Genomic DNA, 24432 nt, shown 5'->3' on the forward strand with positions numbered 1-24432 from the left:
GCCTTGCCATTTGAGTATAGGTACTACCTTAGAAGGTCTCCGTGCTAGAGAAATCCTTTAAATGAGACAACTGCCATTAGTCCTCCTATCTATGCTCATATTCAGGTATTTTTCCAGTTTGGACATTTGAGTACTCATTATTTCTCTTTTGCTCTTTTCATGCTCCCTGATCATGGGTGCCCATTTGCAGGGCCCCCAATGGGGATTACAGCACCACCAGTTTGCAGTCAGTGAAAGATGTCGTGTTCATCAACATTTTTGATGAAGTTCTATATGATGTCTTAGAGGTAAGTTCACGTTTTTGAGAAAGATGTCTGTATTCATTTTCCTATCCTCTACCCATTGTGTTAAGTCCTGTCAGGGAGGAGAAAATTTCCCCTTACGCTTGTGTGTTCTTTTGGCTGGTGTAATAATTAAATTGACACAAGACAGATTAACAGGGGAAAAATAAACAACTTTTAATTTTATATGTACAAAGGTCTCATAGATATATGATCTAGGAAGTGACCAAAACAGACAGCTTTTATACCTTTTAGACAAAGAAACAATAAATTTGTGAAGAATTGACAAGACATAGATGTTTGGTTTGGGGTAAATTAGTAAAGAAATAACAAGGTTTGTTTGTACAGCCTCCTCAGCCCTGGATTCCCTGTCTCTGGTGATAAGGATGTCTCTCTACCCCCAGGTGCAGGGAGGGCACCTTTCACACAGGAGATTTATTTCCCGCTTTCTGCAGACAAAGGAGGGTCAGAGTGTTTTTGCACCAGCTGCTTTTCAAGTAACTTGAATTCAAAGTAATCCATGTGCCACTTTGGCACATTGGGGGGCAGCCTGCCCTGAGCCCCATCAATCCCAAAATTTGGAATGTTTGAAACCTGACATGTATAAACGGGGAAAGAAAGAAGGGAGGAAGAGAACCAGTTTTTTTATTTTCAACTTGACTGTCTGCTATGATCCAGGAATTGTACTAGGGGCTTTTTATACATTGTCTTAATTTTAAAATACCCCTACAAAGTAGATTGTTAAATTCCCAATTTATTGATGAGGAAACTGAGGTTCAGAGAAGTTAAATGACTTTCCTAGGGTCACAGAACTATTAAGTGTCTTAACCAGAATGTGACTTAGATCTGTTTAACTTAAACCTACCAGGCTCAGCTAAAATCCTGCTGCTTTCCTACTTCCTATCCGGAGTTGTTAAACAATTATCACTTCCCACCCCTCCTTTAGGATGACCGTGAAAGAGGAAGTGGAATCCACACCCGTATTGAGAGACACTGGTTGGGATGTGTGAAAATTCCATTTAGCACGATATATTTCCAGGCAAGGGTAAGCATCAAAAGTAAGAATTTCACAGGAATAGGGAACTGCTCTATCCATTTTTCCTGTTAAAGGTTTTTTTGTGGAAGTATACCCTTAACACTGAGAGAACCTATGTGCAAGGCCACTATTGGAAAGATAAAAATCCCTATATAAAGCCATTGATCTTCTGTCATATTTGCATGACTTATTAAAACATCTATCTTTCTTACAGTTAGTAGTTAATATACAACTTTGCCAATCTGAGAATTTTTTAACTTTTAAATGAAAGTGAAGAAGGTAGGACAAAGTAGAAACTTGTCAAAAATGACAAAAGTGGAGTGGATAGAAGCCTGAAAATAACTTGAAGAAAACAACCAGGCCAGTTGATGGCCCATTTTAATCAAGTGCTTTAATGTTTCCAGAGTCCTCACCATTTCAAAAATGAAAAATGGTTGGTAGCGACTTGCTCAACTAAAATACCATTCTTCAGAGTTTAACAATTTTGCTTAAGGGGATCCATGAGGTTAACAATTCCTGAATGGCATAGTAGCTCTAATCTGAGACAGTTAAAGATTCTGAAATGGCTTTAATATCCCAGTATTAAATCCATAGCAACAGGAGGCTTTGAGCCAAAGACTGTGTTAATCTCACACAGCTACAAGAGGAAACAGTTTAAATCCACGTGTGATGACCACATTAGAGCAAATGCTGCCTGGGTCATGGTCTCAAGCAAGGCCAAGAACAAAACTCAAGTATGAGAGGCTTGGATTGGTTGGAATTTCAAGAATCATTTGGAATTGCAATCCTCCCTAAACCAAAGGGACTGTCTACAGGTGATGCTGCAGCTATATGCGTGCCAAAAATTTTACATTTCCCTCTTCGAATAGATTTGAAATGAAAAAAATTTTAAAGAGCACATCATTTTGCAAATCAAACTGCCCATGTTATTCGACGTTACATTTGGAAGGGTACTCAGAAGTAATTACTCCAAACTCCTTCTTCATAAATGAATCTCCTTTACTATATCCTAGTAATACCCATACTCTCTAGAAGTAGGGACCTTACTGCCTCATAAGGTAGCTTGCTCTCTTTCCAATATCTCTGTCATAAATTTCTTTAAACTGTGCCATAACTAAATTCCTCCCTGGGACCCCCATTCATAGGTCCTGGTTTGGAGCTATACAAAACAAGGAGACTCCTAATTTGGTAATAATAGTAGGAATAACTATATTTATCAGGTGCATATTATCGATATATACCATTTCTAGCTAGTTTATATGTCACCTTAATTAAACCTCACAACAGCTCAATAGACATTATTATCCCCATTTTATAGATGAAAAAAACAGAAGCCTAGAAAGGTAAGTAACTACTCAAATCCCAAAGTTTACAGCAGATCTGGGATTCAACTTTTACCAATTTCCAACATTTTACATTGGCTTATCCTTGAAGAAGGAGATGGGTAAAAGTAGAGAGACCTATTCAACTTCTGAGTTTATACATCTCAATATTGCTTCTGAGAATGATTTTATCACATTTGTCATTTTAAATGTTTTGCCTGATTCCAAAGCTCATGCTCTTAAATGAACCGACAGGGCACATCTGACAATATCTGGAGACATTTTTTGGTTGGTGCAACTAGTAGGGGTGCAACTGGTATCTAGTGTATTGAGGCAGGAATGCTGCAAACACCCTACAATGCACAGGACAGCTCTCCATAACAAAGAGTTCTCCGGCCCCAAACATCAACAGTGCCCAGGGTGAGAGACTCTGTCTTAAATTCTTACACTTCAACTATCTGGAGACAGTGTCCATTCCCTCCTGGCTCATCTATCTGTTCTACAGACCAGATGTGCCCAGTTATTTCAGCTGTACTTTATACGGCACTGTATTTATATTCTTCTTCTCCTTGTACCCTCTCCTCTGCCTGGGTACATATACAGGCTTTGGGGGAACTCCACCAATGTAAAGAGGAAAATAAATAAGAGCTTCCTTCATTCCTCTCTAGAGGACATATTCACTGAAATAAAAATTGGATTCTCTGAAAATCTGTGAATTTCAAAGTCTAGCCCTGAGTAGTTTTGTAGTACTAGACAGTCTTCCATAAACTTACTGTTGCTTTGACTACAAAGGAGTAAGAACTTCTGCCTTTTTGAACCTCTACATAATTTAGGTAATTTTATGTAAGAGGCTTGTAATTCACTCAACCTGCATTTATTGAGCACCTCCTGTGTATAAAAAACACTGTGGTATATTGGAGATGGATGATACAAAAAAGAGCACAATACAGATTCTATTTGCAAAGAACAATTATCTAAAAGAACATGATAAATACGCACACAACAGTGAAGTCTGGCAGAATGTGTCAATGCAATAGATGAAAGAAGCAAGTTGTATGTAAGGCTAGTGAAGATAAAACAAATCACGAAGGAGATAATATCTGACCTGAGCCTTGAAAAATGATTAAAATTCTAAAAGGTGGAGATGGGAAGCTGAGGCATCCCAGAAAAGGGGACTGGCTGCCAGCTAACACTTACTGAGAACTTAGCACAGGACAGGCATTTTTCTTAGTGTTTTACATCTATTAATCCATTCAGCATACATAATTACCCTACAAAGTAGATACTATTATTATCTCCTTTTTACAAATGCACAAGCTGAGTCACTTTGAGTTTAATTCAGGATTTGAACACAGGCAACCTAGTGTTGGAATCAACTTGCATAACTAGCACATGTTCCGCTGAACCAAGCAAAGAAGGCAGGGAAAGAGAGAGCCCTTGCTGTGACAGCTTAAGGAGACAAGCCTGGAGAGATGGGCTGGGCCCTGAATACAGTCTGAGCAGTTTTTACTGAATTCATCAGATGATGAGGAGTTGACACTTACCTTTGAATTTCTGTTGGAAAATCACCAGGATGTTTACAGAACTGTATTTTCTTCACAGATTGATGGGACATTTAAAATCAATATTCCCCCAGTTCTTCTGGGCTACAGTAAGGAACGAAGTGCGATTATTGAGCGGGGTTTTGACGCTGTCCGAAGCCTGAGTGAAGGCTCCTACATCACCCTGTTCATTACCTTGGAGCCTCAGCTGGTTCCTGGGGAGTCGGTTCGAGAAAAGGTAACTGCGTACTCTCTGGAATTGCATGTCTGACGCGGACGAAACCTGAGGAATGCTTGCTAGGCCATGCTTTTATAAAATTGTACTGAATGGCACAAGCAGAGGTTTCCTTACTTCAGTATCCATTTATTACTCTTTCGGTTTGGACAGAATGAAGGTTAGAGAACACCTGTGTGGGTCTGTACTTCATTGAGTCAATAATCAGGTCAATCAGCAATTTAAACTTTTAGCAAAGCAAAACAAATATAAACAGGCTCTACTTTTAGAAGAATTTTCTCATTGGGTAGAAACTGAAATATGAAAGTAGAAAAGCAGATTGCTTTATTATCTTGACACTTACTGGCAAGCGTGCTGAAATGAATTTCTAAATCTGACCTCAAGTCCCTGGTCATGTTGTATATTGAATCAATTCATAGGATCATAAAACCGGGTAACCTTCAGGGGTCACCACAGTTTATTTCAGTGCCTTCGGACAGAAACAAGTAAGTGTATGCACAAGTACTCTAATTTTGCGCAGCTCTAGAGAAAAAGAATTTCTAGAACTTCTACTTGTTAGCAACTGTTTCCCAACCTTCAGAATTGGGAGATACTTTCTTAATGTAACATACTTGTGCAGCACTGATGCATACTGCCCTTATCAGACTTGGGAGAAAGATTGATCATGACCTCTTATTATTATAAACTAATACAGTAATGACAACCACCACCAACAACAACATGTGCTGAGTTGTCACTCTGTCCAGAGCACTCTGTCAGGCATTGACATGTGTCCTCTCTCTGAATACTCACAGTTGTCTTGTATGGTGGGTCTTCAACTAGGAGATGAGGAAAATGGGGCTGAACTGTCCAAGTTCACCCCGGGGAAGTAAATGGCAGCGCTAACAATTAAACATCTGTCTGACTTTAAGTCATATATATTCAACAAATATTTACTGAGCATCTTCTGTGTGACAGGCATTTTTTAGGCACTGGGAATATAGCTGCCTAAAAAAGCAAATAAAAATTCCAAATTGTTAACTACTAAGCTACACTGCCCAAATTATTATGCTGACTCTTTATCCACTGTAATTAAGACTCAGACAGAGATGAAAAAAATGAGCACATTCCTCTGTTTCTTTTCCACTATTACAGTTTGGGTCACAGAGAAAAATACTATTTCCTATTTGCAAGGCATTTACAGGAAAACATGAAGGATTGTTGGAAAAACAAATTTATGAAATTCAAATTAACCTTATATGCTAGCCTTTGTCACTAAAGCTGTGACAAATATGTTCTCCAAAAATCATGTTAGAATATATACATTTCAAAATATTTCTAGAAAGGGAAACATGTTTGGAATGCTTTTCTTCATGTACAAACTCAAGAGAAAGTCAAAAAGCATGTTTACATAGAAAAATGCTCCCAGAGAAAAGATGATTTTGCTAGTTCTATGTATTCTTAACAGAAGCAAAAGCGGTCAGTTAGTACTCCACCTGGAGGTGAGCTTCCAAACCACGAGAGAGCAGTCTGTGACTGGGGCTGAAAAGCTGAAAAGCTGAAAACCAGAGGTGCCTTTGTACTTGGCCTTCTTCCCAGGCACTGACCTCCTCCTGCAGAAGTTTTAAGGGTCCTATGGCCTGCCTTCCTTAAAATGAGATATCAAGGCTGTCAGTGCTGCCTTTGGTGGCTTTTCACTGCCCCACTGTGGCTGTATGTGGCATTTCTCTCAGACCTCCAAAATGAGGGCGTAAGAAAAACCCCTGTGGAAGGCAGACTCTGCTGCTCCTTGATAAGGAAGACTTGTGCACTGACAGGATCCTGGCATCCTAAACACAAAGTGGCAGAAAGGAGAGAGAAGCTCTTGCCCTAAATAGTAGGGACCACAACCTGGAATTGTTTTTCCACTTAACAGCAACTGCCAGGATTAGCCCATTAGAGCCTCCCCTCCACTATCATCCCATGCTGAACCATTCCATATGATTTTTTAAAGATATTTACTCATGGAACTGTCTAAAAAATCAGTAGCAACTCCTGAAACTCTTAACATCCCCTACTTTACTCCGTCTTGATAAAAACAAAAGTTTTTTAAAGTAGATTATGTCTGTTAATGAAGTCTTCCTCTTATTCCTTCTCTTTTTTCTTTCTTGCTTCTGATAGATGAGTGACATGCTTAAAAAGGTACCAAGCATTTTGTTTTACTATTCATCAGCCAATAGTTATTAGGCTTTAATTACCTGCTTCTGTCCTCTGCCACCTTATGGAAGCTGCTGGGTCCTAATGTATGTGTGATCCCTTGGCAATGAACTACAGATGTCTGCAGTTCATGAAGAATAACTACCTTTGTCTTTTGGCTCATTTCATTTTGTCAGAAAGTTTCTTATTTAGCTCTGAATCAGGAGGTCACATGTCTGAATGTCACCTGCATACTGGGAGCTACCTCCACTGTTTCCACGTCCGTAAAATCCATGAGCTGCTTCTTACAGAAACAGTGTGGCTGGGACAATTATTTCTGGTCAGTGGAGCTGCCACAGTGTAGGTATTCAAAGGGAAAATAAACCCATTCAGTTTTCTGTAAATATTTACATTAACCTAGAAGTTAAAGAATTGAGCCAATTAAGAATCTTCCAAATTTCATGTTGAATCAAATTGTGAATTTGTCAGTTCCATCTTTATTTGTTTCATAATAAACGACCCAAATCCTTTTCGTATTTAACTTTTGCTTGGCACTTCTTAGATTACCAACATGGCATACTACCCTTAAATTACTGTTTCAATCCATTAAATGGCATCCTTGTGGTCTAAACAAGTATTAATGACCATTAATAGATACCTATTAAATGCTTACATTATGCATGCTCAGTGCAGAGAAGAACACAAAATGATTGAAACATGGGCCCTGCTCCCAAGAAGCACTAACTACAGAGTCAAAATACACAGCAGAACATCCAGGTCCAAGAAAAAGTTTTATACATATTTTTTTCAATTTGGAAGCAGTCAGTACTGATTGAAGATTTTTACTGTTCTTTCTGGACACTGCCTATAGCTGCCTCTCTTTAATGCTTCCATAGCATATGGTGTCTATCCCTATAGGATCTCTGGTCAAGTGTTTCAAGCACCTGATGGCTTATTAATGTTCTCCTCCAGACTAGAAGTTTCTTGAGGGGTCTGTTTCATATACATTCATCCAGACTGCCTAGAACCCTTTAGACTTTCAGCAAACGTTTTTTAAATAATTGGATGCAGGTGTAAATTAATGAGTTTAAAGGAAACAGGGATGACTTCAAAAGAGTGCTTTTCTTCACACCACCCTTGTTTCATAATTCTCAGTCTTTCTAAAGTTACAATTATTTATACCCTAGAGTCTGTATACATCCATACCAAAGTCTTGTAAGCTCACCTTTTTCATTTATTTATGTCTTCATCATAACACCTATTCGGTAGCTACCGTGTCTTGGCACTGTGCTGAGTAGGTGGTTATGATGACGACGATGATGATAATGTTAGGATTCAGATGTCAGGGCACATCCCAGGAGGCTTTTGGAAATGCCTCCATCCTATCTATCCGCCACAACCGCTACCTCAATTTCTTAGGATACAGCAATCAAATTAGAAACAGGAGCCACAGTCCAGCTCCAATATAAGAGAAGCCAAGAACAATTCAGTATACTAGATCCTACTAAAAGTCATAAAAAAGTAATGGGATGTTCTCTGTGCTCTCATTCATTCATTCAACAACATTCGTTAAACACTTACCATGTGCCTACTATGTACTATGTACTATGTACTATGTACTATGTGTGTAGTATCCTCGACATTGAAGGTAAAAAACTAGATCAAAACAAAATCCCTGACTTCAAGAATCTTACTTTATGAGGGAGACAGAGTAAACAAATATATCAGCAGTTTTAAATGCTAAAATAAGTAAAGCAGAGTATGAAGGGGATATCTAGATGTATTTCCCTCCTCAAAAACAAACAAACAAAACTTTCAAGCACTACCTAGAATGTAAATCTTACCTAAAAATTGATTTTCTAATAAAAGTTTGAGTTTGTCTTAAAATCCTTTGAAATGTAAGCAACCATACATACATTTTTATACTAAACAAGAAAAACCTTGTAAAAACATTTAAATATCTGCTTTTTTCCATGCTACGTTTCAACAATGGCTTGAAGGAAAAAATGACACCCTATGTCCAGAGACAATTGAAATCTGTTTTGTTTCAGCTGCTTTGAGTTGGACATATATACACTACCAAACGTAAAATAGATAGCTAGTGGGAAGCAGCCACATAGCACAGGGAGATCAGCTCGGTGGTTTGTGACCACCTAGAGGGGTGGGATAGGGAGGGTGGGAGGGAGGGAGACGAAAGAGGGAGGAGATATGGGAACATATGTATATGTATAGCTGATTCACTTTGTTATAAAGCAGAAACTAACATACCATTGTTAAGCAATTATACTCCAATAAAGATGTTAAAAACAGGGGCTTCCCTGGTGGCACAGTGGTTGAGAGTCCGCCTGCCGATGCAGGGGACACGGGTTCCTGCCCCGGTCCGGGAAGATCCCACATGCGGCGGAGCGGCTGGACCCGTGAGCCATGGCCGCTGAGCCTGCGCATCCGGAGCCCGTGCTCTGCAACGGCAGAGGCCACAACAGTGAGAGGCCCGTGTACAGCAAAAAAAAAAAGATGTTAAAAACAAAACAAAAAAAGTCTGGGAATTGGCTCATCTTGGATCAGAGAACCACTTAAAAAAACTACTATACATTTGATGGTTCGAGTTCTGCTTCCTTTTACCTTGAGACCCATTACTATTATTTAGTATGTTGGTTATGGATTTAAAACTTTTTAATACATCCATATATACTTGTAAATTTGTGGTCCTTTTAACATGAGTTGCTTTACCTTTGCATTTGAAATGTTTGATTTCTGAGCCCTCTCCCCTCTAAAACCAACATCAAAATACACATAAAACTATTGCTTGGTCTCATCAATCAGAAGTAGTACATCATAGTTTAATTTTTATCTGTTGCTTTATTAATCCAATAATTTCCATATGGCTGCTTGCATGTTGACTACTTTCTTTCAATGCTGGTGAATATATATATATATATATATATTTTTTTTTTTTTTTTTTTTTTTTTTTTTTTGCGGTACGCAGGCCTCTCACTGTTGTGGCCTCTCCCGTCGCGGAGCACAGGCTCCAGACGCACAGGCTCAGCAGCCATGGCTCACGGGCCCAGCCGCTCCATGGCATGTGGGATCTTCCCGGACCGGGGCACAAACCTGTGTCCCCTGCATCGGCAGGCGGACTCTCAACCACTGTGCCACCAGGAAGCCCTGGTGAATATATTTTAAGTGTTTAATGAATCCATCTAATTTTTAAATTATAAATATAATTAAATAAAGCTTCAGGAACACTGGGGCCTGACAATTTTGTAGGGGGGGTCACTAAATCATACTTCCTGAAGCACACATTGAGTTCATGTTGACTGTGGGATCTGAACAGGTTCTACTGTATCTCCTGTAATGATATACAAACAACACGGAGTCTTTATTTTTGAAGTTTGATTCTCAGGAAGATGAGAAATTGCTTCAAGCGACTGAGAAGTTTCAAGCTGAATGTGCCTTAAAGTTTCCAAATCGTCAGTGCCTTACAAGAGTGGTTGACATTAGTGGGAAAACCGTCTTCATTACTCGTTATCTCAAGCCTTTAAATCCTCCTCAGGAGCTCCTTAACACTCACCCCAACAATCCCCAGGCAACCGCAGTAAGTATTTCACAGCCAATCGGTGTTGATGCTAAAAAGGTTTTAAAGTTTCAATATATTGCCCTCTTAATTAACACATTTCATAGTACCTAGGATAGTAACTAGATCAAGATCATTAATGATTAAAGTAATGATTAAAACTCCTTTAGTACCATGAGGCTTACTTTCTTTAGAAAAGTCTGAAGGTACCAGTGAGGATAATAATCCTTAGTCCATTCTTTCAGGGAACAATTAATTATTGAGTGCTTACTGTGTCCCTGACATTACATCGGGTGCTGGAAAACTAAAATTTGGAAGATGCTCTACACTTTCACAATGTCTTATACAAACATGTTTTCATTATGTATTCTCTATAACTCTGCTAGAATTTGAACCTAGGTCTCTGACTTAGAACTCGTGCACCTTCTGTTATACCAAGATAACTACTCAATATTATATTTAATGCTGTAAGTATCATTAAATTCAGATTAAGCAAAAATTGTTTCCAAGCCTTAAGTATGTACAAGCATGTAGGCCATCCCCGTAAAGCACATCCATACCAGGCCATTAAATAATCATGCATCATTCTCTGCCTGCAAAGCACCGTACCCGTCGCAATCTCACACGAACAGGACTGTATGCTGAATGGGCTATTCTTAAGTGGACACAGTAACCCATAACTGTCTTTGGCGAGTGGATAGTATAGAGAGTAATTGCAGCTAATAAGTCATTAATTTAGTAATTTAGGAACAGGGTAATGATATGCCTATTTGCAGATATAGATATATATTTAAAAAAACAAATAAACATTGTGTTCTACGTTACATTTACTTTTAATAATCAAATTTTTATTAAAAACCTTAACAGGGACTTCTATTCTCTCTAGCAGAGTAGATATGCAGAAAACTTCTCCCAGTAGAGAACACTTAAGAGTGATGAATAAAATACTTAAAACATGTTTTAAATCATGACTGAAATGGAAATAAGATGAGGAGGAAAACCCAGAGACAGGAAACAACAGGAAAGTAAGACTCCACAAGGGTGAGGGCTTGAAATAGTGTTTGCTCTGGGGTCACCCGTAATTCCTAATGCCAAGAGATGGGTTTCAATGGGCCTCAAGGTTGCTGGAGATGGAAGGTAATGCATGGTGCTGGAGCATTGCGTTAGAGACTCAGCCACGGAGCTGGGACCCTTTAAGTGTAAACTCACTGGTAGGTAAACTAGGAAATACTCTGCCCTGCAGAAGACAACCTGCCTGTCTCAGCCTTGACTCTGGATGGAAGAGAAAAAAAAAACGTCTCTCCTAAGAATTCCTAATCACTAAGCTGTACTTATTCACACTTGGGACTGAAATTTACACTACCTGTAGGACCCCAAAAAACTTCAATCGAAATTTAATTTCAAGAATTCCCTGTTGGTAATGCCCCTAAGTCCCTGTCAAAGCAAACCCAAATTCTTCTAGGAGAACATCCTTTAAACACAGTCTCAAAAAAATTCCATAGAAAAAGTTCCAAGCAACATGAACATATACAGATCATCAATGAAGAAATAAGTCACTATGAAGAAGCTAAGTTAGCAGAAACAACATTCTGCAGAATCGGGACACAAATTACCAGATTCAGAATATAAAATAGGTATGTTTAATAAGTTTAAGAAATCTAGGGAATTTAAAATATAACAAAAGGACAATAGACTATTAGAACTGACACACAGCATGTTAAAAGTACTACATGGAACTTGTAGAAATAAAGAATAGTTAAAATTAGAAACTGAACAAACAGTTTAAACCTAACGTCAAATATAGTTGAATACAGAGTTAAATTAAATACAGTTAAATACAGAGATAATTCATGAATATACAGGCAAAGAAACTACTTGGAGTATAGCACAGAAACAGAAAAAAATGGAAGACATAAAGGAATGGTTAAGAGACATGGAGGATAGAGGGAGGAGGACCAAACTGTGTTTAAAAGAAGAAAAGCAATATTCAAAGAGATAGAGCTGAGAATTTTCAAGATCTGATGAAAGACAACAATGGTTCAGAAAGCCCGATGAATCCCACACAAGATAAATAAAATGAAATTAAACTCCAGGTGTATAATAGGGAACAAAAAAAACAAAGATGATCTTTAAAGTTGCTAGAGAGAAAGTGCAGATTATCTAAAAAGGAACAGTAATTAAACTAACAGGTTTTTTAGCTGCACAAATGAAAGCCAGAAATGGAATGACATCTTCAAAAGACTAAAAGAAAACAGTCATCAAACTAGTAATTTATAACCAGTGAAACTATCTTTCACACAAACATTGGGAGAATTTACAACCAAAAGATTCTCACTTAAAGAATTTCTGAAAAATATAAAGAGAAGGAAGGTTCTCAGAAAATCCTAGATGCAACACATAATGATAGGTAAAGAAAATGGGAAATTAGTGAATAAATCAACAAGCATTGTCTTCACAGTAATAATAAAATCAATGTGGTTGAAAAATCAAGATAAAACAAAAATCCTGAAAAAAAATGTATATGTCAGGACAGGATCTATGAGAGTATTTTAATGCCCTTGTATATTTTCCAAGATGAGGGCAAAGATATTTATTAACTTTAGAGTTTTAAGTTAAATATTCATACTGGAACTTCTAGATTAACAACTTAAAAGAATCTTAAAAAGTGAGTATAACTTCCAAACCAGCAGGAGATAAAATAACAAAAGGGGGTAAAGAGAGTACGGAGGGGAAAAAACATAGAAAAAATTGTAGAAAAATAAATAAAAAGCACAGAATAAGGTAGTAGAAATAGTCTAAATATTTACCAATAATCACAATCAAAGTGAAGGGATTAAACTTTCCAGTTAAAAGACAAAGACTGTAAAACTAGATTTTTAAAACAGCTTGTAGTGGAACTTGGCAAGCTGATTCTAATATTTATGCAGCAGTGCAAAGGGCAAAAAAATAGCAAAGACGATCCTGAAGAGAAAGAAGAACTCAGTGGGAAGATCTGCCACGTCATATCCAGATACTTATGAGACTGTAGTAATTAAGGTAAAATCGTATTGAACACAAATAACAAAGAGAAAAATGGAAGAGAATTTAAAAATCCAGAATTGGTCTACTCAAATATTAACCCACTCAAACTTGATATATGACAAAGCTGGCATTGGAAATTAGTAAAAATTGACTATTACATAAATTGTATTGGGATCAGTGATTTTACACATGGAAAAAAAAATAGATTCCTGCTGCACACCATTCAACAAATAGATTGAGGACTTAAATATGAGAGGCATTTTTATCTTTATGACCTGAGGTAGGAAGTTCCTTAAACAAGCCAGAAAAAAGCACTACAGTAAGTCCACTACATACGAATCTTCAAGTTGCAAACTTTCAAAGGTGTGAACGTGCATCTGGTTCCAGCAAGGAACCAGAACCTGTGTCATCAGCATCAGGCGTGAGTGAAATTGCAGCTTGCCCTCCATCTCCTATTGCTGACAATCCTTCAGCTCTACCATCTCCCACCTCCTCTCCCTCCTCCAGTCAGTAACTCTTCTGGCCTGTTCACTCGATGCCAGCCCCTGTATGCCAGCTGTTGGACTGCACTACTGTACTTTTCAAAGTACTGTACTGTAAGATTTAAAATGTTTTCTTTATTTTTTGTGTTTGTTTTTTTTTAAGTATTATGTGTGAAAACTATTATAAACCTATTACAGTACAGTACTATACAGCCAATTGTGTTAGTTTGGGTCCCTAGGCTAACTTTGTTGGACTTACGAAGAAATTGGACTTACGAACTCGCTCTCGGAATGGAACTCGTTCGTATGTAGGGGACTTACTGTAACTATAACGAGAAAGAATAAATTTGACCATATTAAAACTGAGAACTTGAGTTAGCAAAAAACAGCACAAAGGAAAAGACAAGCCACAATCAGGAGAGGACATTTACAACATATGTAATAAACAAAGGAATAGTAAATAGAATATATTTTTTAACAACTACAAATCAATTTAAAAATGTACAAAATACTTGAATACAAATTCACAGAAGTGGAAACATGAAAGGCCAATAAGCATATAAAAAGATGTTCAGCCTCCTGAGCAATTATAGAAATAATGAGTTACAACCACAGTGATGCACCCATCTTGGTTTCTAAATACTACTGCCCTCTAAAAGGAACCAGGACTTCTTAGAGAAATGGCTGCTTTCAGGACTGGGCTAGAGAAAATACAAGATGATCTTCGAGAGTCTTGTTATAAGTGGGGTGGGGGGTGGGGGGCGGGTGTGGGAAGAAGATGAGAACATTTCAAAGAGACCCAAGAGCCATTTTCTTCATCTGTAAAAGATGGATAATAACAATAATCTTCCTCGGGATGTTTGGAGAGGATTAAATGAGATAATATTAACACAACACTTAGTAAGCTCTTGTGAGCATTCGTTTCATTTTGTTCACATAAATGTTTGTGATATATGAAACTTTCTTCCAAGAAATGAGATAGACGATCCAGCTTTCTATTTTATTAGAAAAATGATTACAGCTAATTTTGTTTAAACAGGAACTGGTGGCTCGATATGTGTCTTTGATTCCTTTCTTGCCTGACACTGTTTCATTTGCTGGTATCTGTGACCTGTGGAGCACATCTGATGTAAGTAGTTCTCCCTCATAGACTTACTAGTTTGAGCTGATTTCATGGAACATTAGTAAATGGCTTGCATAATTTTAAATTGCAACACTCATTAGTTATTATAAAAATCTACACAGCCATCTGTTTAGCAGGATGAGCTAAATTCTGAGGTACTTTTTTCTTCCTGGTTCAACTTGCCCAAAGTTCAGAAATTAAACAAAATTATTAATTAAAATTAATTAAAATTATTAATTAAACAAAAAAATTAATTATTTGCGCACACACACTCGCACCCACACACACAAAACCACTTCAGATGTCTTAATGCTAATTTATCCTCTCAATGTTACCTTAACAACATCCCAATTTTATTCATAAAATAATCAAAATCACATTCTCTATTACATTTGGAAATTGCATATTCCTTAATGCATGGGCTTTGGAAATTGCATATTCCTTAATTTATGGGCTTCTAAAGGCATGTCAATATCCAGTATGTATTTCTTGGTCACCTATCACATGTCAGACACTGTACTTAGTTCTGGCTATGAGCAAAATAAAATGGCCTCTGACCTCATGGAACTTACAATCAACATATGCTACATAAACTTCCAAATGAGTCTTCAGTAGTATGAAACCAACATGTATTATCACTGGTATTCATTCTGCTTCTGGATCTCATGTTGTACTGTGTTTGCATAAAATTTAACTGTGGTATACAACTCCCTTTGAAGGATAGCTCTAAAAGGAAGAAGCTGAAGTACACTTAAAATTTCTTGCTCCCCAATATATTTTGGCAACAGAATGTTCACAATTTTAGAGATAAAATTTCCACAACCTCAAGATATCTGTAAGAAGATATACGAAGAATAGAATATAGTTCATGTGCTCTAGAGCCAGAATGGCTTCTCCACTTCCTAGGTATTGCCTCATCTCCCTGTGCCTCCACTTCCTCATCTGTAAAATGGGAAGATGAGTATCACCCTCAAAGGTTTCTTCCAGGATCAAATGAATTGATGCATGCAATGCGCTTAAAACAGTGTGGTGGCCAGGGTGGGAGGACAGGATGTGAACAGGCAGAGCACAGAGGACTTCTAGGGCAATGAAAACACACTGCATTATACTGTAATGACAGACTTGTCAAAACCCACAGAACGTACAACACCAGGAGTGAACCCTATATATAAACTATGGACTTTGGGTGATCATGGTGCGTCAGGGTAGGTTTGTCAGTTGTAACCCACGTGCCGCCTGGCGGGGGATGTTGATGGTGGAGGAGCCTGTACCTGTGGGGGGGCAAGAAAGTGCGGGGAATCTCTGTGCCTTCCTGTCAGCTTTGCTGTGAACCTAAAACTGCTCTAGAAAATAACGTCTTCACAAAGAAAAAGTGTTTCGTACACAGGGAGCTACCATATGTAAGTTCAAAGTAAAACGTGGAACTTTGAAATTTGTCTCCCACACCTCACCCCATAATTGATTCTAGAAATCATGTCATCAATGTCAGAGAAAATACCATGTCCGACTAAAAGTGCTGCGGTATTTTTTATTTTAATGAATTAACAACACAGTACCAACACTTGGAAAAATCTTTTTAAAATAGATCTTATCCTTGAAGGTACTAATTTTAACAATGACTTTTTAAAATCCTATACAGCCAATCTAGAATGAAGCGGTCAGTCAATGCAACGTAATTTTTTGTTTTTAATTTTGGTCAGCAATTTCTTGATCTCCTGGCAGGAGACGAAGAAGAGCATGCAGTATTACTGTGCAATTACTTCCTCTCCCTGGGTAAGAAGGCCTGGCTGGTGATGGGCAATGCTATTCCTGAGGTAAGATCACATAGGTTGGCTCTAACAAAGTGTCCTTGGCTAACATGGATGGCTGTGTTATGTTCCAAATCATGGACAGGGCTTATTTCACAACAATTCTTTGAGTTGCAAGGAAAGTAGCCCAGAGATTCCACAACAGGAAGAGAGAACCAGCGATAAAACATGAAGTGGCTTTCAGGGTACTCGGGCCCTGCACAATGCTTCAGGGTGTCTTTGGCAAATCAGAGCCCTTTACCACCCACAGTCCCCACCTAGCTCTGTCCTTTTAGCAAGAGCCCCCTCCCGCCCATGCTACTAAGAATTCTGATTCCCTTAGTGATCTAGTGTTATTCATGCCAAGGACCGAAGGGGATCTGAAGAAGTGCGGCAAGGACAGCCTTTCACGTCTGCTTCATCCACAGGCATCTGCTATTAACCTGGCAGGCAAAGGGCAACAAGGCAGATAACCACAGGAACAAAGAAAAGAATGTCCACAGCTATATTTTGGTATCACCATTGTTATTTTTATTAGACTGGAGATAGCGACGACTAAAATTTGTTTCCCCAGCCCACTGCAAATATCCCGAAATTTGGGGCACGTTTTGGGGATAATTTTGGGTACAAACTTAGAAAAGTCATATGGACTGAAACAGCTTATCCAAAGAGTGTTTCAAAAAGAAGGGCTCTAGGAATCCTTAGGAATTAGACAGCACAGGTTGCTACTAGACAGGCAGTATCATATCTGAATCCTAATTCATGCTCCATCATTATCTCCCAGATAGCCTGGTACAAGGAACAGAATAATGGGCTAGGAAGTCACAAGGCCTGCCTGGGTTCAAAGTTATGCCCACTCCTCATGAGCTGTGTGACTTTAAGCAAGTCACTTCACAACTCTGAGCCTTATAATGAAAGTGGGAGAGTAAGTTTTGCCCTGCCTTCCCCAGAAGCCTATAGTGAGCATCAAATGAAATCATACATGAGAAATAAATGAATGAATAAATGTTCATTGTAAAAAGAGAATCTAATAATACATAAGTATTCTGAATTAAAAGTTAAAGTCCTTCTTCAGGCTCTAACTCCCAATCCCACCCCCTCCTTGGGTGTACTCACTGTCAAGAGTTTAGTAAGTATCCTCTCAAATTATCTTCTATTCATTTACATAATTATAAATGTATATCAAATATTAATTACTGTATTAGAAATAGAAGTAGTATTCAGATATAATCAGCCTTCTAAATACTTAAAAGGCAATCTTAACTGACTCTAAAAAGAAAATGCAGTGACTACTTATTTCCATCAATAATCATTCTTCAGCCAATCATAAGATATCTTGCCATTTGCAATAACATGGATAGACCTAGAGGGTATTATGCTAAGTGAAGTAAGTCAGAGAAAGGCAAATAGTGTATGTGGAATCTAAAAAACAAAACAAATGAACAAACATAATGAAACAAACAGTCATAGAGGGCTTCCCTAGTGGCGCAGTGGTTAAGAATCCACCTGCCAAAGCATGGGACATGCGTTCAAACCCTGGTCCAGGAAGATCCCACAAGCCACTGAGCAACTAAGCCCGTGTGCCACAACTACTGAGCCTGTGCTCTAGAGCCCGCGACCCACAACTACTGAAGCCCGCGTGCCTAGAGCCTGTGCTCCACAACAAGAGAAGCCACTGCAGTGAGTAGCCCCAGCTCGCTGCAACTAGAGAAAACCTGTGCACTGCAATGAAGACCCAATGCAGCCAAAAATAAATTAATTTTTTAAAAAAAAGAAAAAAAAAGAAACATAGATACAGCAAAAAACACAGGTGGTTACCAGAGGGGAGGAGGGGGGAATGGAGGGGGAGATGAGGGGAATGGGGGGGAAGGAGGGGGGGAATGGGGGGAGGAGGGGGAATGGGGGAGGGGGTAATGGGGGGGGAGGAGAGAAATAGGTGAGGAAGATTAAGTACAAACTTTTAGTTACAAAATAAATGTTACAGGTATGAAATATACAGTGTGGGGAATATAGTCAGTAATTATGTAATATCCTTGTATGGTGACAGATGATAACTAGACTTTTCATGATGATCAGTTTGAAATGTATAGACATTATCAAATAACTATGTTGTGTACCAGAAACTAACATAGTGTTGTAGGTCAATTATACTTCAAAAACAAATTCATACAAAAGAGATCAGATTTGTGGCTATCAGAGGCAGGGGATAGGGGGAAGGGGAATTAGATAAGGTAGTCAAAAGGTACAAACCTCCAGTTATAAGATATATAAGTTCTAGGGATGCAATATACAACATAATAAAGATAATTAACACTGCTGTATGTTATAAATGAAAGTCGTTAAGAGAGTAATCCTAAGAATTCTCATCACAAGAAAAAAAATTTTTTTTCCTATTTCTTTTAATGTATCTGTATGAGATGATGGGTGTTCACTAAACCTACTGTGGTCATCATTTCATGATGTATGGAAGTCAAATCATTATGTTGTACACCTTAAACTTATACAGTGTTGTACATCAATTATATTTCAGTAAAACTGAAAAAAGAAAACCCCACAACATACCCCATTTAACTTAAAAAAAAAAAAAGATATATCGGTTGAGTAACATGACCACTATTCCTATTTGGTCACTATATCACACTAGTTGCAGATGCAAGAATTTTGCAAAAATAAACTTTTGATTTTATTAATTCAGCATAATCTAGAACTGCAAAATAATTTTCACCATTAGCCATGGGGTTTAGAAATTAGGGGTCCAACTAAAATAATGAACTGTCTATACAAATTACTCTTGACCCTAATAGCATAATTAATCGGAAACTGGTTTAATGGCTATTTTCCTTCAGGGTCCAACTGCCTATGTGCTAACTCGGGAGCAAAGTCACTATTTAATATGGAATCCCTGCAGTGGACATTGTTATGGACAATTTGATACATTCTGCCCCTTAAAAAGCGTGGGCTGTTTAATAGGTCCCGATAATGTAAGTATTACCATTTCCTCTTAAATGTGGTTGACTATTGCTTTTTTTAAATTGATCTGATTTTAATAATATTTTGTGTCAAAAAAATTTACATAAACATATATAATACCAATTAAAGAAACGCAGTGTCAAGCACAGTAGCAGAACTGTTCTAAATAAAAACTTCTGGTTGAAATTAGTCACCTGATCTTCGAGAAGCAGAATGAGGTTAAAGAAAGAATTTAGGATTTAGATTCAGACGACCTGAGTTTGTATTCTGGCTTGTCCTGTTTTCCCTCCCAAAGTAAGAGTTTACAATGCCGAACTCATAGTGTTTTGAGAACTAAATGAGCCAAATTTATCACCTGAAAAGACTGTCTTTCTTTTCTTCCTTTTCTTTTTCTAAGAGATTCCCAGGTACCATCAGGTGATTCTGCTTGCACCCAGTTTGGGGGGCCATTTAACTATGAAGGGTACTCTATAAGGCACTGGTTAAAAACATGAGTTATGGGATCACACTGCCTGAGTTTAAATTCCAACATCATCATTTACTAGTTATGTAAGCTTAGGAAAGTTTCTTAATCTTATACAGCATCAGTTTCTTCACTGGTAAAATGAAGGTATTTGTTAGTAATTACTTTACAGAGTAGCTGTGAGAAGTAAATGAGATAATCAATGCAAAGCAGCTAACATACAGTAGCAACCCTGTGTTGGCTACTGTGACTGTGTTTATAATCATTATCTACCTGAGTGTTCTCTGAACTTTATCTGTCAGAAAAGTCATTTGAGCATATATCCCCAATATATGTATTTTTATTTATAAATTATATATGTATTTACTTATGGATCAATATATTATTTATATTACACACAGAAGAAACTCTTAAAATGAAAAGAAATAATTAGAAGATCTACTATTTCTTCTATTATGTCTGTGATGTGCACCCTACCTTGAAGACCACTGGTCTATGGGTTACTACTAGAATTAGAGATAACATATGCCAAGCACTCAGCAAAGTACCTGTCTTTCATAGGTATTCAGCAAATGGTAACTATTATTAACTACAAGTGTGAAAAGAGCAGTGTAGTGTACAATTTGCATGTTATTATTTTTAATTAAAAGCAGTATCATAATCATAAATGATCTGCTAAGCTCCATCTATTAATACATGTAGAGAACCATCTTAAGGTCATATTAGTAATCAGGCAGAGTCAACAGGCATTGAAAAAGCCTACAGAGAACTCCATTCTTTGTCAAAATTATTAGTTCTCAAAACAATTACTGTATGGTTGACTAATTCACATAAAGCCCAAGTTTTGTGAGGAAGAAAGACCCCCTTTCCTCCTCTTCTAACAAGACAGGCAGCAGTGGCTCATGATGCCTGCCATCCCACATGGCAGCTGCTCTGAACCTGCTCTAAGCCTCGGCCACCCTCAGGAGAGGACCTCAGGCTCGCTTTGCAGGCCTGGCACTCTGAAACCTCAACTGCCCCTGCTCTACCACACCACCTCTTTGGACTGTCAGCCTTTTTCCTCCTCCACTCCTTTGCCAAGAAGTAAGTCTCCCCCTTCCACCCATGTTTGTGTTTCTACTCCTGTTCCAACACTTGGCTCCACTAACTGTCCCAACTTGGCCTCTATATGTTTTCTCTCTCCTTCTCCATCAATAGGCTCAGAAGTCCAACAATTCTAAAACATGCTTCTCCCAACCCGGCTACAGCCTAAACTACCATTGCCCCTCCTTCCTTTCCTTCCAAAATTCTTTAAATATTAATTATATGCCCTGCTTCCACTTCCTCAGTACACTCAGACTTTAACCGCCTATAATCTAGTCCTCTTCCCTGACCATTCTACTGAGATACCCTCTGAGAAGTACCATTATCTTGCTAATGCATAAATAAATCCAATGGTTTACTCCATTCCTCACTCTCCTGTCCTTTTCTATGGCACGTGACACAACTAATCACCTCTTCATGGAAAAAAACACTTTCTCATCCTCGGTTTACTGATAAAGGACTGTTGATTTTCATTTCTCTGCAATAGTTCCCTAGGTTTCTTCCACTGGCTTTTCTTTCCACACCTTAAAAGTAGATTTTCCTGAAAATTCTACATTTAGATTTCTTGCAAAACCACACATTATTTATTATAGCTCTATCTAGTTTATCCTGGCAAAAAAAGTCATAATTCTGTCACTAGCCCCAGAATCTTTGGGTCCTGAATTTTCAACTGTTTGCTAGACACCCAGATGCTTTACCAAAATCACAAACTCAGGCCATCCACAACTTGTATCATTTCTCCTTTATCTCTAAAAAGAGCTCCTCCTCCTGGCCTTCCTACTTCTGTGGATGTCAGTTACCCCGATTCAAACCCCAGAACTGTCCTTGATTTTCCCCCTCCTTCACTTCCTCCTACTTCAATCCTTTTGATACCAACTCATATAGATTCTGCCTCTTCTGTTTCCAGGTCATATCATTATTGTTTCATCCTGCATTACTAAAAGTAGCCAACTAAATAATTTGTCTCCAATTCAGTCCATTATTTGGTACACTGATACATACCTGTTACTGAATTTCAGCTTTCATCATTCAATGGCTCAAAAAGTACTGAGGGTACCTCACTGTATACAGATTTAAAAATAAATGTCTCACCTTGGATTTGAAAGCCCTATGTAACCTGACTTCTTTTTTTCCAGTGCTATTTCCCACTACTTTCTGCACATTCCCTACCCTACAGCCAAATTATAGTTCTTAAAGACCTTGCCTTCTTTAACCGACTTGCCCCTACCCCCCGCTGTCTAATCTCAAAAGAGCAAGGAATATTCCTGTTAAAATAGAAGGAAATTATGTCACTCATCTGCATAAAACACTCCAGTGGCTTCCTGGCTCACTCAACAGTCAAAGCCTCAATCTTTAAAATGGCCCACAAGGCCTTCTATGATCTGACAGCTGCCCTGCCCCCATCATCTTCTGCTGATCTCTTTCTTGCTCTAATTTGCTCACTCCTCTGAAGTCACTTTGTCTTCTTTGCTGTCCCTCAGACACACTGTGCATCTGCTATTTCCTCTGCATAGATGACCCTTCCCCTGACCAGGTATCTTCATTAATTTCTCCCTCACTCCTTCATGCTCTTTCCAGTGAAAACGTCTCTACCTACCCTAAAATTTCACCTCTTCCTGCATAGTTTTCTCCATAGCCCTTGTAAGGTTAGCTTTTGCCACAACAAAATACCAGAAACCCATCCCCAAAAGAAATGGCTTCAGACAATTATTCTCATGGATCTGAGTCAGCTGGGATGGTTCTGCTGACCTAGGCTGGGAGAGCCCTGCTTCATGCATTTTTATTCTGGGACTCAGGGCAATGACAATTGGCAGAGGCACAAGAGGGCAAGCAGGAACACACAGAGCTGCTTAAGCTTGGACACAGAAGTCACATAATGACACTGCTATCCCATTCTACTGACCAAAGTCAAGAGGCAAGGAAATACATTTCTGCCCTTTTAGTGGGAGTAACTGCCAAGTAACAGGGCAAAGGCTGTGGGTATAGGAAGGGGTGAGGAACTGGGGCCAGGGATGCAATCTACCACATCTTGTATCATCTGATATCCCATGTATTTGTTTGTTTGCACTGTCTTTTCCTTAGCTACTGCATGCTGGTAGAAACTATGTTTCATTCACAACTTTATCCACAGTGATTAGAACTGAGACTAAATATAAGGTACTTGATTATGTTGAATGGACAAATTCACCACTCATGCACACAGTTACTCAATATGCCTACCACGTGCCAACCAGGAGCTGTGCTGGATGCTAATGATACAATGGTGAATAAAGCACATGGCAAATGTCCTCAAGGCAACATCTAATAGTCTAGTGAGATAAACAACTATAAATAATGATAAATACTAACAACAGTAATAAAATAGCTAACAATTATTGAGTACTTACTATGTACCAGGCATTGTTCTAAGAGGTATAAATGTATCAACTCATTTAATGTTATCATCATCCTTATGAGGTTAAGTACGACCATCCCACTTTTATAGAGGAGGAAACTGAGGCATACGGTAATTAAACTGTCCAAAGTCACACAGTTAGTAAACGTTGGAGCCAGAATTCAAATGCAAGTGGTCTGGTTCCAGAATTAATATGCTACAGTGCCTCAATAAGACAGGTGCTATCTCAGAGGTTACAGAGTGCTGTGGAAGGAAAGAGATGGACACCTACCACAATTAGGAGGCTGGGAAGAGCAAGGTTAGGAAAGGCTAGCCCGAGAAGGGAGTAGCCTTGTCTGTCTTCTTCCAAAAGATTCTAAGTGTCTTATCACCAGGAACTACCTTATTTCATCAACCTACAATTAATCGTAAGGTACACCTCAACTGCAGGTATAAAAAATGTTAAAAAAAAAATGGCTGGTGACAACTATATGATGACAACTATACTGATCATAAAGTGCTTATCAGTCTTAAAAATCAAAATGACAAAAAAATGTGCAAGCTACATGTTCCCTTTCTGTCTCTCTCTGCTGTCTCTCTTTATATAACATACATACACACACGAATACACATACATCTGCTACCATATATGCTAATGTAGTCTTGTCTTTTTTAGATTTGGTTTAATATTCAACAATATGATTCCCCATTAAGGATGAATTTTGATGTCACCAAGCCCAAGCTATGGAAATCTTTCTTTTCAAGAAGGCTTCCATATCCTGGCCTTTCCAGTGTTCAGGTATAATTTTTTTATTAACAATTAAATGTAGATATAGAAAGTAAGGAATGTGATATCGTTATATTGGGTAGCCAGATATATTTTGACCCTTAGTTCCACTCCTAGATATTTAGTCTAGAATAATATTTCATTTTCAAAGTTAGTTAAGCCCAATAAGAAAGACCATCATATCATGAACCAGTACACA

The 24432-nt window shown here is 38.2% G+C and overlaps 1 protein-coding gene and 1 long non-coding RNA gene across 9 annotated transcripts in view; one reads left to right on the forward strand and one right to left on the reverse strand.

The window, feature by feature from the left end:
* LOC137223571 (uncharacterized) overlaps nucleotides 1–24432 on the reverse strand; it is a 182969-nt gene that overhangs the window by 148529 nt on the left and 10008 nt on the right. The window lies entirely within an intron of this gene.
* CC2D2A (coiled-coil and C2 domain containing 2A) overlaps nucleotides 1–24432 on the forward strand; it is a 138327-nt gene that overhangs the window by 110201 nt on the left and 3694 nt on the right. For 5 of the 7 annotated variants that reach the window (XM_067735551.1, XM_067735550.1, XM_067735555.1 and 2 more), the window contains 9 exons: nucleotides 191–287; nucleotides 1228–1326; nucleotides 4242–4418; nucleotides 6555–6575; nucleotides 9961–10164; nucleotides 14686–14775; nucleotides 16470–16583; nucleotides 19403–19537; nucleotides 24123–24245. In XM_067735551.1, the coding sequence (XP_067591652.1) occupies nucleotides 191–287; nucleotides 1228–1326; nucleotides 4242–4418; nucleotides 6555–6575; nucleotides 9961–10164; nucleotides 14686–14775; nucleotides 16470–16583; nucleotides 19403–19537; nucleotides 24123–24245 (1060 nt within the window). Of the gene's footprint in view, nucleotides 1–190; nucleotides 288–1227; nucleotides 1327–4241; nucleotides 4419–6554; nucleotides 6576–9960; nucleotides 10165–14685; nucleotides 14776–16469; nucleotides 16584–19402; nucleotides 19538–24122; nucleotides 24246–24432 lie in introns of those variants that run through there. The other 2 variants (XM_067735556.1, XM_067735552.1) reach the window with 2 other exon arrangements.

The sequence above is a fragment of the Pseudorca crassidens genome, chromosome 4 (assembly GCF_039906515.1).
Source record: "Pseudorca crassidens isolate mPseCra1 chromosome 4, mPseCra1.hap1, whole genome shotgun sequence".
Taxonomy (NCBI): Eukaryota; Metazoa; Chordata; class Mammalia; order Artiodactyla; family Delphinidae; genus Pseudorca; species Pseudorca crassidens.